The sequence below is a fragment of the Numida meleagris genome, chromosome 13 (genome assembly GCF_002078875.1).
Source record: "Numida meleagris isolate 19003 breed g44 Domestic line chromosome 13, NumMel1.0, whole genome shotgun sequence".
Lineage (NCBI taxonomy): Eukaryota > Metazoa > Chordata > Aves > Galliformes > Numididae > Numida > Numida meleagris.
This window is the reverse complement of record NC_034421.1, coordinates 8,441,362-8,459,300: the sequence shown is the minus strand read 5'-3', so window position 1 is coordinate 8,459,300 and position 17,939 is coordinate 8,441,362. Positions and strand designations below refer to the sequence as shown.

The window sequence follows — 17,939 nt, the reverse complement described above, 5'->3', positions numbered from 1 at the left end:
CCTGAGCAACGTGCAGTTCCCTTCTGTGAGGAACTCATTTTGCATTCAGGAAAAGCTGATTTTATCTCTCTCCCCAGAGAGGAGGCCTGCAGATATGCCCTGCTCAGCTGAAGTTACCCTGCCAACACCCACACAGACTGTGCTTTGAAAGGTGGGAATGGTTCAAGGAGACCCAAGGTGAGAATGTTACAAACTATGGTCAGACCTTCCAGTGTTATCAATGACTTGTCTAGCAGAAAGAGCTGAGATCTCAGCCTGGTTTTCTTCTAAATGGATTCCCCTTCCCCTGCTATGGAAGTCACACCATTTGTAAGCAGTATCTGCCTCCAGAAGCTATGTGGTGACACTGCTGGCACTGAAAGGACAGCATCACAGCCTTGGACAGACCAGAAAGGGCTGGTGGAACTGTGACCCCACCACAGTTTCTGGAAGTGCTCCAGTCTCACTGAGAAAGTGCTCTATAATGACAATTGCATTTCAAGCACTTGCACTGAATAATGGATCAAACCCATTTCCTGACGACACTTTCCCTTGCATTGTGGTTGCTTTTCTTAGAGTAACTCTTCTACCTCAGCCAAATGCAGTACATAGTTAGTAAAAATCACTGTCAGACTGTGATAACACCTTCAAAGTACTTCAGCCCGGTCTAAGGCTTGCTGACTTCTGGAGGTAGTTAAGGTGCTACTCATAAGCCCAGAATGTGACCCTCCAAAAAAATTCACTCAGTGCCTCTAGGGAGAAAATTCTCAACTATTTCTTTCTGTTCTCAGCTGACTTCTCTACCATCCTTGCTCCCGGCAGCACAGAGGATATGTTCAGCTCTGCCAACATACACAGTCTAAAACACAAAAAGGGCCCATTCAGGGCGCTCCAGGCTAGGAAAGCCACTGGGTTCAGATATCATTTAGAGGCCAGGAATTACATATTCACGTCTACAATTCCTTCCACATATCCTTGCTGCTCACACTGAGCGCTTTCTTCCACACAGAGGACAGTATCTCAGGCACTGGCAATAAATCAGTACATTTATTTAGAGGGAAAAGGGACACTTAACTGGAGCTTTGCTGTTACATTTGCAGTCTTTAATGTCAAATGCATTGCAAGTCCATTACTTCAAATCCTCAATTAAATTAGTTCAGCAGATCCACAACACCATTATACATGGTTTAGCTATTCCCACATTCATCTATCTACCTCTCTTTTTTCTTTAAATGGTAGATATCCAGAATAATTTTTAGTCTAAAGGAGTTTGTTCCATGCACATATGTCAGAAGTGTGCTCTGCCAGAGCACTGCAGTTTAAGAAACAGAACGAGTACACATGATTAAATTTCCTCCTTTGGAAGCAATTAAATATGGAAGATTGTTTGTCAACATATTAATTAAATAGGAGCATTATAAGTAAAAATCCCCAAACAAATACGATTTGGCATTACTAGCAGGATCATCTGACTAAAATAGGCAGCTCAGAGAGCTTGCTGAATTAAAGGCTGCTGTGCATGTGTTTGCTGCATGGAACAAGAGAGATGTTTCTCCAGACAAATAACAGGATGAAACAGAACTCGTTTGATCTCAGACTTGTCCCAGGCTTCAGGACTTCATGGAAGGAATGAAACCTGCAAAAGCCAAAGGACAAGGTACTGGCAATGCAGCAGGACATAATCTTTTCTCTGAGTCTGTGACCCTTGTTGCTTCAGGTCAGGGGACTGCTTTTGCAAAAATAGCACCTATAATCATCTTAACATCTTCAACAAATGTAAATTTCTCCATTTTGCTATAGCTATAACTGTGCTGGATGCACCATACTTCTCCCACCAGCACAGTGCTGTGTTGTTCCACAGCACTGAGCGACCACTGCACTCTGCTCCAGAACCAGCTGTGCTGCACGGATGTGCCAGGAGAGACAGTGGTCAAAGTGTATAAAGGAACCGCCTTTTTTAAAAAAAAAAAAGACAAATATTATCAGACAGAGCTGGTTTACAGCAGTCAGTGCAGAGCTACGCATCAATAGGAAACTGAGGATTTGAACCAGAACCCTCTCCTTAAGGCTCCATGTCTTTGTTCAAGAGTTCAGAAGAGAAATCAGTGGCCTCTCCCTCCCTGTTTACTGCCCATGCTACTCATCCACGCTATGGGAGATGTTGGGTGCTATTCCCCTCTGCATTAGAGATAAAAAAAAACAACGAAGAGATAATAATGACTTCATAACCTACTGGGCTGAGACAGGAGGGAGATGTGGATCCCAAGCCCTGAAACACTGCACAAAGGGAGGCTGCAGCTACTGTGCATCATTTTAAAGCACGCACTTACACTTCAGGCCTTGCTCATGAAAAAGTAATGAATGTAAGGCCTGCCGCCCTGAGATGTGGCTTTAGACATTAAAGATTCTAGCTACAGCAACCAATTCAAAATTAACTGCATTGCAGACAGTGAGCCAGATATTTGTTTCCAGCGAAGACCTCCATACGGTTCTTTGAGGTGGAAGACATACCACTGCAAAATATGTTACACTGACTTTAAATTACATATTTAAAAAATAAGTTCTTTTTTGTGTCCCACTGCCGCTTGCACTTCAGTCTGGGCGGGCATTTCCCTCCTCAGCTGACTTTCCTCAGTATAACTTCTTTGGACTGAGCACACAGCCTGCAGTCAGCTGCACAGGCTGGGATCTCAGCAGTTCTGTGTGGGTTTGTTCTTCATTTTGCAGAAAAAGCAAATGAGTTTAGACAGAGAGTGGGCTACGGAATGAAAGAAGCGGTTACCTTGGTACACATTAAGGCGCTAGACCTGTGTTTTTTTTTCAGCAACACAGAACGTACAGCTTTATTTCCTTACTTGAATTGCATTGAAGCCCTCTGGCAAAGAGGTAATTTTTTATTGACATTTGGTTTGTTTTCTCTTGCAGCAAACAAGACAGTGCTGCATTTGCTCATTGCAAAGCTAATCGACTCCTTGTCAACTGGATCTGAACTAAATTTCAAAGCAAATCCCTGTCTTCAGGGTTTTTCTTGGACTGACGATTCTAGGGCATGTCTACTCTCCTGCAGCCACAGGCCTGCCTGCTGCTGTTACTACATTTATCAAGAATGTGTCATGTTATAGCTGGTTAATTTAAAGAAATCACAGCAGTTCCGACACAAGTTGCCACCCACTTTATAATCCGTATAGATGCAATTAGAATTGATTGAGCCACTGCAAATAACCAACAGTAAAACAAAGGTTTCCCAGTATATACTTAATTAGGCTGATCCATAAATATGGATTAGGTTAAAAGGTTTCTGAGATGTATGTGTGCATCGCAGGATGTCTGCTAATGCCTTCAGGCCTTTGAAAGAGGCGGCTGTAGCTGGAGGGCACTGGGTCCATGGGGTGGTGTTTGAGGCTCCCTGTCCCCGCTGTGGGGCAGTGGGAGCTCCACGCCAGGAGCATGTGAACACACCAGGAACCGAACATGAAAGGCACCTCTGCAGAAGGATGCTCTCATTCTCTCCTTCTTTGCTTGAGGGAAGGAGTTTTTAAATTATTTATTTATTTTCAATCTAGTGTTTGGTATCAGCTTGAAGTTTGGGACTTTATCGGCCCCAGAAGTGAATCTGCGCACTGGCTCACAGTAACTTATTTAGCTTTTATAAAGCTACGTTAAGCACGCGGCAACTCATTAGCATCACTCCAGCTGGGAGACCACCGTCAAAGCTTCGTATGAATATAAACTCAAATTTGAACATGAATTGGTTTGGCTTTTTCCCTGCACCTCTCAGTGCTCCAGGGAGACGTGCAATCCCACCTGGCAGGAGCACTCGCACAGACTCTGTGCAGCAAAGAGAAAGAGAGACACAGAGCCAACCTCCATGGAATTTGCTGCCTAAAGCAGACAGTAAGAAACCCTCATCCTTGTGTATAACCACATCTTCTAGCAATCTTCTCCCTGTTTTGTCTCTTCCACACTACACTTCCTTTCTGTCTTGTCCTGGGGCATCCCAATGGTCTGTGGCAGCTCTCCTGTCCTTACAGGGAGCAAGGAGAACTTGGTTGTAACACACTCAGCCATATGGTAAGACACTCTGAGTCACCATTTCAAGAAAAAAAGCATCAGACCAAGTGAAGCTGAACCTGCTTTTTCCAAATGAGTTATGTGACAAATTCACTTAATTCACTTTGTTCTCTTCCCCCAACCATGGAAACACCTGAAGGGGCTCCTGAGCCAGAAGGATCTGCTGAAGGCAGAACTGATCAGAGACAGAACTCGGAGAAAGTAGACACAGATTTGGATGAATGGAGGGGAAAGAGGAGCAATAAAGAATAAATAACATTGGACTCTAAACTTTCCACTGAAATAGCTTTGGGAGCCTCATTTACTGTGGAAACATCCCAAACCTCCAAGTGTGGTCAATCATTCCATGTAAGAACAGATCTTGGATCTTTTATAGGTCCAGTCCTTGTAAAGGGCAACAAATGCCTGTCTTTAAACAATTTACATTCTGCCAGTTATGCGCATCTGGACATAATATCACAGGAAAAAACCTGTCCCCTATTTCCCTTCATGGCTTTACTTGCATGCACAGACTCTAGGCCAAAACTAATAAGTAAATGGGAATAGAAAACGAATAACTAGCTGCATATGCTGTTTTTATGAACTGCTAAATGAAATGTCTTTGCTGGTAGCTGCCCCAGAATTAATTTTTTAGTTTGAATTGTACTGATGAATTTTGAGAGAGATACAGGAATGAACATGTTCTGTTTCCTTCATGGTGCTGGGAAAGAGAAAGCAACTTCTTGTGCTCTGCGCTGGTCATATGTGGATATGCAGTGGTTTAGGAAATACAGTGACAGTTTCCACGTTCTTGCTCTCAAGATACAAGAGCATAGTGGCTGCTACCAGATTTGTGCAAACATTTTTTAGAAAGTCACAGATTGTGCACAAATATGGGCAGATTTTTACGTACGTACCTATGTGGACTCCAGTTTCTACATCCGGAATGTGTGAGACAGAGTGGGCCTGATCACGACGAAGCAAATCAAACTCAAAGTGTATGAAAAAGGCTTCTGGAGGAGCAAATTATCTGCAATGGAAATCTTTCTAACAAGAGCTGTAGAGCTTTTTTTTCACTCAGGGTGAGGGAAGAACAAAACTTGAATCCCTAATAAAACATACTTCTCTCTTCTGCTGACAGCTCCTGGCTAAGGCTGATGTATGTTTTATTTTCAGAGTTCGGACAAGACAATACTACTGTTCCTTCATTTTAGAGGATTTTTGGCAGCTTTCGCATTGTTTACAGCAGTAACAGAAACTGTTCTTTTAGAACTTCTAATTCTTCTGTCGTACTCTCATAATGCCTTTATTTGGCACAGAAAAATATATTTAAGTAATAAAGTGGTGACAAACTGACAAAAGCTTGAAATCAAAGCTAAACGACAATTGCCAGCACAGAGCACAGTAATGTCATTGAGACAGAAAGCCTTAAAAAAACCCAAACAAACAAATCTGCATTGTAAATATCATTCTAACTATGGTGAAGTGTCTCTGTCTGCTCCTGTAATTAATTTTCTCCTTTACCTTCATGCCTCAGCCACAGGGAGATTATGCATCCCAGCATCAGCAGCGAAGCGCTCCCGAGGCTTTTCCTAGATAATATTGTTCCCAGGCTTTGTATTTCATTCCTATGGTAGATTTCTCGTTACCATATGAATAGGGCTCTTCAACAAGAAATATGAGCCAGATCTTCTCTCAGTGAATCAATGGGCCAACTTTTTATTTTTTTTCTTATTTGTGGCAATCTGGAGTGACTCCCTAATTCTGGTGGAACGATTTGAGATTCGGAGTTTGGACCAGAGCGCTTTTGCCTTACCACCACAAAGCAGGGACGCTTGGTTGAAGCCTCAGACATGATTGGCTTTGCTCAGTACCCTTACAAAGCAAAAAGCAGCAAGGCTGCTGACTACATGCCACATTTTCAATCCAATCTGTGCCTCAACTGTTAAATTAGCAAAGAACATGGAATTCATTCATTTGCAGAAGATGAATTAGTAGCAGTAACGTTTAGAAGTAGGCTGCTTCAAACTTAAAATTCTTTCTACACGCAGTGTTTTTTCAAAATGTATCATTGCCTAGTAGCTAGCAAGAGCAGCAGGTTGCCTGTGGTTTAGTTTTTCCTTAAGAAACGGTGTCACCAAATGCTAGAAGAAGAAATCAGCATGTTGGCTGTCCTGGTGAGAAATGTGTAGCATCAGGCTCCTGCTGAGCACGATAAGGGCAGCATTAGCTCTCAGCAGTTGTCTGGTGGTGCCTGAGTTACAGAGGCAGCACGTAATGCTGGAAGGTAAAGGCCCAACTCGGTTTATTTGCTGCCTCATCAGGAAGAACTTCTGAAAACTTGCAAGGACCATTCACGTATCTCTCAATTTTAAGACATGTAAAGTTAGGAATATCAGGCAGATGGAAGCACTTGAGCACAACAGGAGGAATGGTAAAGACATTCCTAACAACAAACTTGTTTTGACCACAGCAGATCAGAGAACAGGTGTGGCTGCAGACTGTACTCTCTCTCCCAGCCCAACATACCTGGCACTGGCTGAAGAGCTGAGCACCCAGTGCATGAGCTGCTGGTGGCCCCAGGGTGGCTCAGCGCTGCTGTGGTAGGGAAGAAAATGGTTTCCTTCTGAAAAATCTGACTGGGTCTGATGCTGCACGAACCAGGGCTGCTGCATCTACTGATGTTTCTGTAACGCAAGTGTTTGGCACGTACTGAGCAGGCTTTGGCAGGGATCAGGCAGAAGTGAATGCCTGCACATGACAACTTGTCAGGTAGCTCTGGCCTAGGCTGATTTTCACTAATCCAGTATTTCATACATTAATGTTTTTTATCATTAAACACAGAACCTTTGCCAAGCTAACAGATTAAACACCTGTAACTCTTTATGAGCAAAAGTGAATGCAAAGCTTTGGAGAAGGGTCCGTTTTTCTTTCTAAGTGATGTTTTTTATGATAGCTGTTATTGCTGAGAGTCTGAATTTCCCTGGATGTTGAACTGTGCGTATTATAAAGATATAAAGACTTTTGTTCAAAGTGGCTGTCTTGTTTGGGCTGGATACAGACACTTTCACTTGTCTTGGTGCAACAATTTCATCTGATTTACTATTTATAATATTCCTCTATTTTCGCTGTTTCCAGTGCTGCACTACTTCATTTTTAACAGTGGCATTTACAATGAATACAGACAAAATAACCGTATAATTCCAGTAACAAATAATAAAACTTACCTTGCTTGATAGGCTGCCGATTTGAGAAGGTGAGAGGTGTAACGAGGAATTTGGTTTCAGCTACCTGGACCCAGTGGTGCAGAATTTTTATTGTCCAGACACCAGGTCTCAGGGGCAAATTCAGGGGCGGTTTGTAGTGAGTGAATTCTGCGCTGGATTCAATGAGAATATCGTACGTCGCTGCTATTACGTTGACTGGATCCACCCAGATGACAGTAACGGTGACGTTGGGGCCTTTTCCCCATTTCTGCATGCCAACTGGCTCGTCTGTCGGCCCGAGCAGTCCTCCGAAATTCCGGAAAAGCCTTTCCTTGGCGTCCCACTCCGTGCCAATCTGAAATCAGAGACCACACTGCTGCTCGCATCACCTCTGCAAGCTGAGACTCCTGTGTCAAATCAGGGCTCTCAAGACAGAAGTCATATTTCTCAAACAACTTTCACAAGGTGCACAGAGGAGTACTTTGATAATAAGAGTGATGTAACAGGCTCCAGCAGCTCTCCTTTTTCTCCACATGAAGGCAGTCAGTAAAGGACCAAGTCCAGTGACTGAACACTGGCTACTGCAATGCACAGGACCTACAATCTCCTGGGACATCAACATGTATGGTACATTTGAGAGACAGAGCCTGCAGTACAGATCGAGCCAGCTACTGCTGAGAGTAAGGACGAGGCTTTTGCTGACTTCAGGACAAGTCACATCGGACCCTTTACTACGATCTATGCATGAGATGCTGTTTCCTTGCACTCCCTTTCTGCATGATGCAAGCGGCTTCTGGTAAACCATTTTCTCACTGGCATAATAGTGACACTGTTTTTTTATTTATTCCTAACTAACAATAAACGAGCTGATTCACAATCTAGTGTAAATATTGTGTAAATATAGTGTAAATATAATAAATAGACCTTTCCTTTCCCTAGCAGCTTTCATATTTCACTGTTCTTTATATGAATTTTAATGGTTCACCCATAACCCATCGGATGATACAAATTTACGAGCTGTTGCCATTAAGCACTTGTACACTACTGAAAAAAAACCCCATCTGTAAGCAGATAGCATGAAAACGTAATAATTGCCCTTCTTAGGTCAACTTTACTTTTTACTATTCTAGCACCTAGACTATGAGGGCTGCTCTGAAAGTAATGTCTCCTGTTTTATATGTTGGCCCACGATGTCAGAAGCAGATGTTGGTGGGATGGCAGCAGAGGTTGAGCCTTCCCACCACCATCCCGTTACGTGTTGCTGCCGTGTGGCAGACGGCAGCAGAGGGGCACTCTGACACAACGGCGTCTGACGTGGAGGTGTGGATGAAGCAAAGGGGTGGAACTGAATTCCTCCATGCTGAAAAAATGGCGCCCACTGACATTCATGGACACTTGCTGAATGTTGATGGAGACCAAACAGTGGATGTGAGCACAGCTGAGGCAGCGGGTGGTGCGTTTCAGCAACCAGGCCATCACAACAGCTATGAAACAGTGGGTCATCTCCAGTGGTGCAGATATTTATATGAGCACGGGTTCTTGTTCATTGCTGCTGAAAGTGCACAGCTAATGGTGGTAACTGTTAAAAAATAATCTTTTGTAGTTGAGAATTTGCTCTATTAAACAGTGCTATTATGCTCTCTGTATCTGTTGTAGTTTTCATGTAAATTAACAGGTGGCATTACTTTCAGAGCAACTTACATAGCATGCACTTATGGGGCTGACTGTTAACAAACCAGCTGTATCCATTCTCAAAAAGGCAACAGAGTGGATCACAGTATTGAAGGTTGTGTATTAGCTTTTGGGTGAAGTGTCTGTCTTCCTTGTCCCATAAGGTCTTGCTCTCATGACCTCAGATCAAAAGCAATCAGTATCAAAAAAGATCTGAGTGACCTCGTGGGAAGGGAAGAACAGAAGAAGCCCTTGGCTCTTTTTTGCAAGCAGACATCTGATGCCATTCCTTGGAGAGACATACAGAAGTTTTCGCCAACCTGGTACTGAAATCCCTAGTAGTCCTCCTGGTGCTCTCTGGCCTAGATCTCCGAACAAACAGCAGTGATGACCTACGAGTCAGTCTGTTCCCTACACAGAAACCATGGGATTCTCTCAGATGGTCTCTGGAGTCCCATGCACACGCAGACAGGATCGTCTCTTTCAGTAAATGTGGATATTGAAGATTTCCCCTATGCTGCACTGTCCTTGTCCCTCATATTAACCTCACATGGGACACAGGCAGAACCTGCTTTCCTGAAAGTGTAACAAGTGATTTGCTTCAAAGATTTTTCTTCTAGATTTCACCTTAATTGATGAAAATAAGTAGTCCCGATTTAATGTTGAAATCCACCAAATATGGAAAACTTAACAACTACCTGGTATCTTCTACCACTGATGTGTATTTTGGAAACGGTCTGGACCTGAGCCCAATTTAAATAAATCCCTGTGTTTGGCAGACGAATTACAGGAGGACTACTAGCAAAAAGCTACACGGCCAGTAGGATAAAATCCTAACATCCTAAACCCATCCATCTTCATATGAATTCCTCCTACAGGACTATGACACAGCAGAATAAGAGACAGAATGAGCCTTCCACTGCTCTGCCATCCGTCCTGCAGTGCCTGCTATTTCCAAGGTATTTCACGTCGCACACCAGCTAATCAAACCTGACAGTGCAGCCCAGATATCAGACCCCAGCAGTGACTGCCTTGAGGAGCTGTCAGAGTGAACTCTCTTGACAAAGCCGACTGAATATGTATGGAAATAAGCTGAGAAAGAAAATTTCCTGACCAGATCTCACTACCTACTCCACTGACCCTCACTGGGTATGGTGACATCACACCTACCTCTCAAGAGACCTGGGAAAAACAAAGCCACAACACGTGAAACAAATATGCACCCTCCTGGGCAAAGAAAACCCAGTAAGGAACAGCTGTTTCTACCACACCTGGCATTTCTTAATGAATTGCTCCTTTAGCAAAGCAGACTTTATCCTCAAGAATTAAACACATTAAAGGCTTCCTTCCCAAACCCAACAGTGTTCAAAGCAGTTAATGGTATCAGGCCTAGACAAACTGGAGATTGTTCCAGTCTATGAACAGTGAAGTCCCTCTGAAGCAGTGCTGACCGCAAACCATATGAGAAAGGGGAATAACGTCATTCAGGGATCTTGCTATCCAAGGATTTCCTAGAGGTATCAAAGAAATTCAAACTAGAACAGTATTTAGGAAGTACTGCCAGCTTTCCCCTTGGAGAAGGTCCTTCCACCATTAGACAGACATACCTCACCCAAATGCTACTGCCTTCTGTTTGAAATAACTCCACCCAAACTGACCCATCACCCACCCCATCAGCAGTCCCAGTCCCAGGATGGGAGCCAGGGCAGCCTCAGTGGGGCTGTAATCCTGCCATGCAAAGCCCACAAGAGAAAACAGAAGGTGAAAGATGTGGCAGGAGCACCCACTGTCATCTCAGGGAGTGCCACAGGATGCTAGAAAAGGGAAAACAGGGAGCTGCACACATCTGTTACAGGATCTGCCCTTTATTACCAGTTGCCAGCTGCAGGACACACTTTCTGTGCTGTACAGCTTAGAGGATAAGCTGGTTTTAGAAGATCCATATTTTAAAAAGAATGTTACTTAAAGCACTATTGAGAAGCTTGTATGTCCTCCCTTGAACTTGATGCAGCTGAATTCCCAGTACTGAGATGTCTGACTTTACAGGCCAGAAGCTACTACAGTCCTGTAATATTTTTCGCAGCCCCTTAAAACATTTGAAGTATGCTTTCACTTTCAAAGGGAATACACAAAGTATAGGCTGGAATCAAACAGTAATGAATAACTGAGAAAATATGAAGAGATGTGGCACAGAAGGTGACGTTTTCCATATCATTATTGTAAGCACCATTATTTAGGGCTTCAAGAGCAGGCACTGTGCGTGGTGGATGTTTGGAAAGCTGGAACTCGCTCACTAGCTTGTAACTCCCAATTCTATCTCTGTTCAGTCCCCAGATAAAATTTTCCCAAGATAAATTATGCCTTGATTATGGGTTTGTGTCTCATTGCTCAGCACAAACAGGACCATTAGGTTCATACAATGCGCACTAATTGCCTGCCACCTAGTTTATTTTATTCTCTGTGATGAATCACAAGTCTTAACAAGACTAGAAATGAACTTACTGTTCCACCGATACACTCTAAGCTGAGACTTTTAGTACTCTACAGCAAATCAATCTTCTGCCTTCCACGTAAAAGTTACCATTGATCTAGACTAATTGGATATGTATTATGTGTATTATGTACAAGCCAATTTTAGGAGATGTGGGAGTTTCCAAGAAAAAAGAAGGAAACACTTGGAAATCTTCTTTCTTGGATTTCCTGTAATGCTATTTTATTTTCTCAGCCAAAGACTGAATGCAGGAGCACAATGCAATTGGAACACTGTTATTAACCCCACTGGTCGTTCACATAGTGTACGGTGAAATCCCCTACTCAGGATGCAAAGTCTGAGAAGCAAAGCTGAGGAGCAGAGGGTGGGAAGGGCTGATCCAGCCCAGAGAGATCCTGTCTCTCTGCTGCCATTCTGGTTGTGTCTCAGCATCACAGAGGCACCCAGGAGTGCGTTCACCGTATCTGTGTTCTTTCTGTCTAGTCCCACTGGTGTAAGCTGGGGACAAAACTCCCATTTAAGAGACTCCATTCAGTTTCAAGTTTCTGCCAAATTATGGGATGAGATTTGAAAAGAAAAAGAAAACCCACACAGATTTACATCCCAGTACGCCCAAACTGTAAATTTCTTTTTTGGTGGTTAATCGGCAAACATCAATGCCCTCACCTGAGCTGAACTGTTAAATTTGCTTTACACTTGCTGGACTTTGACAAAGAGGTGGCATTTTAATAAGTGGTAGCAGATGACAGGCTTTGCAGCCACACTGAAGCTGAAAGGGTTAATGCTGGATTTATACCAGGGTAACTGAGAGAATAATTTGGCTCAGAGGCAGAGATGCCTGCTGGCCAATGGAAGGCGGAAAGTAAGACAAACAATTAAGAAACAATTACAACAATTAAATGATTGACTTTGTACCTCCTGGTCTTTTAAAACATAAATCATTTCTGAATAGAGAGGACAATCCAAGAGTTTAAGTGAGAAAAAATAAAGAAGAGATGTAAGCAGCCACCAAAACTCTTCCTGGATTTCAAATAGAAGAGAAAGTTTCCTCAGCCTGAGAAAAGCTCCCCAGTGACCAAATCCCTCCCATGCTTTGCACTGACACAGGTCACAGCAGCACTGGGCCCTACAGGTCTGCCTGCAGACCAGTTGTAGGCTATGAGGCCATGAAGACTGGCTCATGAGTGCAGCAGGGTTCAGGCATCCTTCCTGCAAGCCGACAGTTCCTGTGTGTTGGGCACAGTGCTGCAAAGAGGCCACTGACACCCTGCTGCTTCCCCATCATGAGACACCGACACTGAGCGCTGCTGCTCCAGGACATCTGTAGGGCAGGCTCATGGCTGCTGCAGGGCTGGTTTTGGGGAAAAAAGGTTTAGTTCTAACGCGCTGGAGCCAAAGGGAATCTGGCAAGTGGCCAGAGTGTAAATTCTGGTCCCATGAGCGCTTCCTCCCTACAAGTGGGATGAAGTTACATGTATTCTTTCTAAATATTTTTATTCTAGTTCTAAAACATTGAGCTAATGCGTTTGTTTTTATCGTGCAATTAGAAAAAAATTCCTGCCGCCAGCCCAGTTGCTTTTGAAAGAAGGACTCAAAGAAGGCATCAAGCTGAAAGTGAGATAAAAAATACCAAATAAACATTTATCACTGCATGAAATGGCAAGTCTACCATCAGACACATTGATAAACGAACCACACCTTCCATCCATCTCTTTAATGGCACATTAATGTCATGGATTTGCCATGCACACCAAAACACTGAATCCTACCCAGGCATTTCTTAATTGCCCAAGAAGATGGTAATTTATGGACTTGGCCATAATGACTGCAATGCATTTGTTCAATCAATTTTGTGCCTTAATTGAAATTTGTGGCTTAACAAGAAAAATCACAAAATTAACTGCTCAGACAGTTGTATCTTTAAAACAGAACACAGATGTCAGGTTCTATTAGTGGTCAACTTTCCTAATATATTCTAGGGTACACTTTTTACACTGAACGTCAGATGGTGATAGAAATTCCTACAACAAATAACAGGATTTGTGGGAAATCTCAGCCACTGCTGTGATGATTTTCTCTTTCATGTTACAGCATCAATATTCTACTCAAATGTGGCATTGGTGCCTGACTATCACTAATTTCATGGTTTGTTTTCAGCATATTCTTGGGAGGAATGTTTACCACATCCTTGCTCACATCTGGAGCTGCAGAAACACGGCATTTTTCAGCTCCCACATCCCTCTTACAGCAGTCACAACGATCACAGTCACAAAACGTCTAAGTTTCAGAGTCCCTTTTACAACAGTGAATGCCTTCAGTTTGTCAAAGAGGGAATGAGGACACTGAGAGTAACATAAGAAGTGAGAGTTAACCATGGATCTGGGCTGGCAAACAACACTGCCTTTCATAAAGAAACTGCATTACACTACAGAGCCACTCTTAGCTATAAATTACATGGAAATGCAATTTCCAAAGGCTGCTGAACTAGTACATAATCCCTTCCGCGGCTCGTAACAATGAGAATGAGTAGCTACGAATACTCACCTCTGAGAACTGCAATCTTCCAAAATCACTGGGTGGACTTGCAATCTTGAAGACTTTCTTCGGCATCACCCATGTTTCCAAAGTCTCTAGTTTACTAACAGCCAGGTTGGTGGCGTGGTGTCTGATGAGGAAACCTTGGAAACGGTCAGCAAGGAAGTAAAGGTGGACAGAAACCGGGTGGCCCATGGGATAGTATCTGCAAAATAGCACATGCACACTCATCAGCTGCACAAGAGAGACATGAAATCTCCATTTACTTGGAGCTAATGGCTTAAGAAGCATTCCTTTCAACTAGAAGATTCACCGCTGTACATTAAGAGATTTCGAATGCATTCATGACTCATTATTGAACATTCTTAGGCTGTTCTGATTACCCTGAAACACAGAAAATGTCAGTAGGAATATATACTCATTGAGAAGCTATCCACAGCCGTAAGCTCTTTAGGAGATACCTCTCCATGCCATGCCAGCCAACATCCCTCCCTTTCTACCTCTTCTGGGTAAAATGTGCCACCCAGAGATTTCAGATTAAATGGATAAATGATAAACGGGGGATAAATGATGTTCAAGAAATGTGCTTACTACCCTAAATTGGATGCTCTCCTTTCTTTCTGCCCTCAGCAATGTAAATCTCTATGGTACCTGACAACAGGACAGCAGCAGGCTGGGGACAGCAGAGGGTGCTGCGAGGCTGGCCGAGGGCGAGCCCTTGCCCCATGCTGTTCTGCAGACAGATCTGCTCCCCGTACAGTCTCAAGGGCAGCACTGGGCAGGTCTACACAGTGGTGACGGACATTGGGATGTGGTCCCCGTATTTTAAGAAATACGCTTCATGTTCTTTACATATTTGAAATGGCTCTTGCCACAGATTTTTTACAACTAAAAAAAACCTGAAAAAAAGGTCAAACAAAGAGGAAAAACTGCTACTTGAGAGACTTGGAAGCCTTCTGCTACAGTTAGGATTAGAGACAACGTAGTCATTGATTCCAATAATTAAAATCTACGGTCAATTGTCTGCTGCAGTCCCAAGAAGATTTGAAATGATGCATGTGTGCACACACAGATGTATTAATAACTAAAAATATGTTCACGGCTCTGAAATCAAGTCATCTGCTACTTTACAGCAGTGACATTAACTGTCAATCAGGCGTGTCTGCAGCACATTCAACGCCAACCAGTCTCAAGCCTCCCCATTCAACTCAGCGAGGACTGGCTCCTCACACTAGTGGTAAGAGAGCTAACCAAGAATGACTTTCCATTACCCTAAACCAGCAGCAGCCAGAAGGAAGTCTCTAGAGCCCAAGAAATAAACATAACAAGACGGGCTACAAACAGGGCCAGCACTGACAGACCAAGTGAAAACACTGCACAGCTATGCAGCCAATACCAGCAACAATTTGACTTCTGTGCTGAGCACTAAGGCCTCCTGTTTCATATGTGCAGCAGCAAATATTTACAATACCCTTGAAATAGTCTGAGTAAATTGTCTCTTGGCAGCAGTGAGTAAAAACATCTAGAGATGGTGAGAAATAAATTAAATCTCAAGCGCACATTAATGCTGTTCCCACTGAAGATGCTGATCTGCAATCTAATTCGGTAGCTGAGCAGTTTGCAGGGGGCACATCTTTCTGAGGCTGTCCCTTGTTATAACAGTGTGCAAGACAGTTTCTTACAGATGTCTCCTGGGCAGCTGTGGGTGGTAGCATGGGACTGGCTCTAAATGTGATGCAAAGTGGTGGATGCTTTCCTTGCAGCGCCTGCAGCAGTGTGAAATGAGCTGGGGTAGTGACTGCTATCAGCTACCTTCCTGCTGCTAACAGCCCTGGCAGCACAGGGAATGCTGTTGAGGTGCTCAGCCCAAATGCATTCCTGCTGTCACTGCTTTAGAGACAAGCAAAATCACGAGAGAAGGAGGAAGTGCATAAATGCACACATGCAGAAAAACAAGAGAGTATCCATAGAGAAGAGATGTGAATCATAATCTGAAGATCATCCACTTTAAACTGATTTAAACTGGACGCTGACACTTTGAGAGGGCTTAGGTACATACAAAACAAAGCCTCCACTCCCAGTCACGGTTTGCAATTCCTTCTTGTGCTGTTTGTGAGGCTGCAGCCCGCTGTAAGGCAGCCAGGCTTTATCCCGGGGACAGCTGCAATCAGCAGTGGATGACGTGACTTCCCTATTTATAATCTGAGCCAAGCTTGAAAAGCACCTTGAGTTCCCGTGCAATGAAAAGCTCCTCCGAAATGATACTGATTATTGATATAAATCATCACTGGAACACCCGCAAAAAGAATAAGCACAGAACTAATTGTTACATTATTTCAGTACTGGTTATACATAGCTCCCATCCTCTCTGCTGGCTTCACCCTGCAGGACAAACGACCCCAGGACTTCTTTCAGTCTGCCTTTGTTTCATATAAGGAAGTTACGCTACTGGTGATTACTTTTATCTAATTGTTACTGATCTTTTATTGCTCTGTACTGCTAACCTTTAATGGCAAAGCTGTAACAGGAATCAGGACCACATCTTTCTAAATGGGACGTTGCTCAGCACTTCCACGACTAAGTAAGAAGGTCACAGTGCATTCACCAACACAAGAGAGGCCAGCTCCATCTGTCAAAGTACAAGGACTGTCTTAAATGCTTGCTAGCTAAGCCTGTATGTGTTTTCTATTAAGATTACAAAAGGCAGGGTCCCAAAAATACAATTTGAGGAAGGAATTAAGAGACTGTAAAGTAAGACTTTAAAAGATGAGCCCTCTCAGCTTTGTACCTAAGCAGCTTCAGATGTGTGTGCAGGCAGCAAGCATCCACCACGAGGTAAACCCTCACTGTGCAAGTCTGACTCTAGGAATTCTCCCCTCAAAACATTTTTATACTGAATTCCTGTTTGCTAGGCTTATACATGAAAAAGAAATTTAGAATATGGCTTTTATTTGCTATATATATGTATGTATTTATATAGACATACATTTTATTTATTTGACGTTAATGGATCCCACTTGTTGCAACATTTTTGGCACGGACGGCTGCAGTGAGCAAGCAAACCCTGCTCAGGGAAGCAGTTCTGTGCGCTCTGTGTATGCGCCCAGGGGAGCAAACAAGCAAAGACCATTAACCTGCCTGGTTTACATTAATTCTGAAATCCTGTCCTGTGCTTTAGTAAGCGTAATAGAGGTGAGCATGACCTCTGCTGCAATCACACGGAGGGTTTAGGAGCTGCAGGTGCAATACACTCGCTGAAATTAATAAAGAAAATGCAGCAGCAAGGGCAGTGGTGCCCAACTGGATCCTGTCAGTCCTCATCAGGCTGCAGAGGAGCTCCTTAAAAGTGCAGCAAATAGGTCACCTAACGTCAACCCTGAACAACCAACACTTCGTTACAGGCATAAATACTCCGGGAAATAAGAGCTGTACACTTGCAGCCGCCTGGCCCTGTCGTGGCTACATGCTCCCAGCCAACACATCCCAGCAGAACCTTCTCCAGTGCCCTTCAGTCCTCAGAAACATCCAGAAAAAGACCGAGAGCCCAACTGACCGGCAGCTGTTGTCCCCAGCGGAGTGAAACGAGGTCTCTGCTCTGCGCAGGCCCAGGCGGATGAACGCGTGGTACATGGTGAGCGCGACGTCGCTGAGGGTGTGCACGCCATCGGGCTCGTCGTACACGTTCTCCCAGTAGGAGCGGAGGCCAGGCGTGCCGGGCGGGTAGTTGCCGTACAGGTAATAGTCCAGCTGGCCGATTATCTCCTGGTTCACCACAGCTTCAAATTTGCGGGCAAAGAAAGTTGGCCTGGCAGTCTGCTGTGGTGAGGTGAAAGGAAAAGACCAACTGAGGACATGAACAGAACTTCCCCACAGCCAAAGGTGGCTTGAACGGCGACTGTGGTTAAGATTCAGATAAAAGCTATGCAATAATTCAACAAAAACACAGATGGTTCTGGTTTTGACGTGAGGCCCACCTGTGCACATCGGCCTGAGGTCTCCCTGAGGTG

General features: G+C 43.8%; 1 protein-coding gene and 2 long non-coding RNA genes across 13 annotated transcripts in view; 2 read left to right on the top strand and 1 right to left on the bottom strand.

Annotated features, from left to right (window-relative positions):
- The window catches only part of LOC110406088, a 160,363-nt gene extending 153,185 nt beyond the window's left edge, over positions 1-7,178 (top strand). For 9 of the 10 annotated variants that reach the window (XR_002443268.1, XR_002443269.1, XR_002443270.1 and 6 more), the window contains one exon: positions 78-2,276. This is a non-coding gene — a long non-coding RNA (uncharacterized LOC110406088). Of the gene's footprint in view, positions 1-77; positions 2,277-2,904 lie in introns of those variants that run through there. The other variant, XR_002443264.1, reaches the window with a different exon arrangement.
- XYLT1 (xylosyltransferase 1) overlaps positions 1-17,939 on the bottom strand; it is a 160,146-nt gene that overhangs the window by 7,644 nt on the left and 134,563 nt on the right. The window contains exons 8-10 of one of the 2 annotated variants that reach the window (XM_021412123.1): positions 17,486-17,748; positions 13,942-14,137; positions 7,257-7,590 (exon numbers count right to left, since the gene is read on the bottom strand). In XM_021412123.1, the coding sequence (XP_021267798.1) occupies positions 7,257-7,590; positions 13,942-14,137; positions 17,486-17,748 (793 nt within the window). The remainder of the gene's footprint in view (positions 1-7,256; positions 7,591-13,941; positions 14,138-17,485; positions 17,749-17,939) is intronic. The other variant, XM_021412124.1, reaches the window with a different exon arrangement.
- LOC110406089 lies at positions 7,587-11,264 on the top strand. Its single transcript, XR_002443271.1, has 2 exons — positions 7,587-8,031; positions 9,785-11,264. It is a non-coding gene; the product is annotated as an uncharacterized LOC110406089 (long non-coding RNA).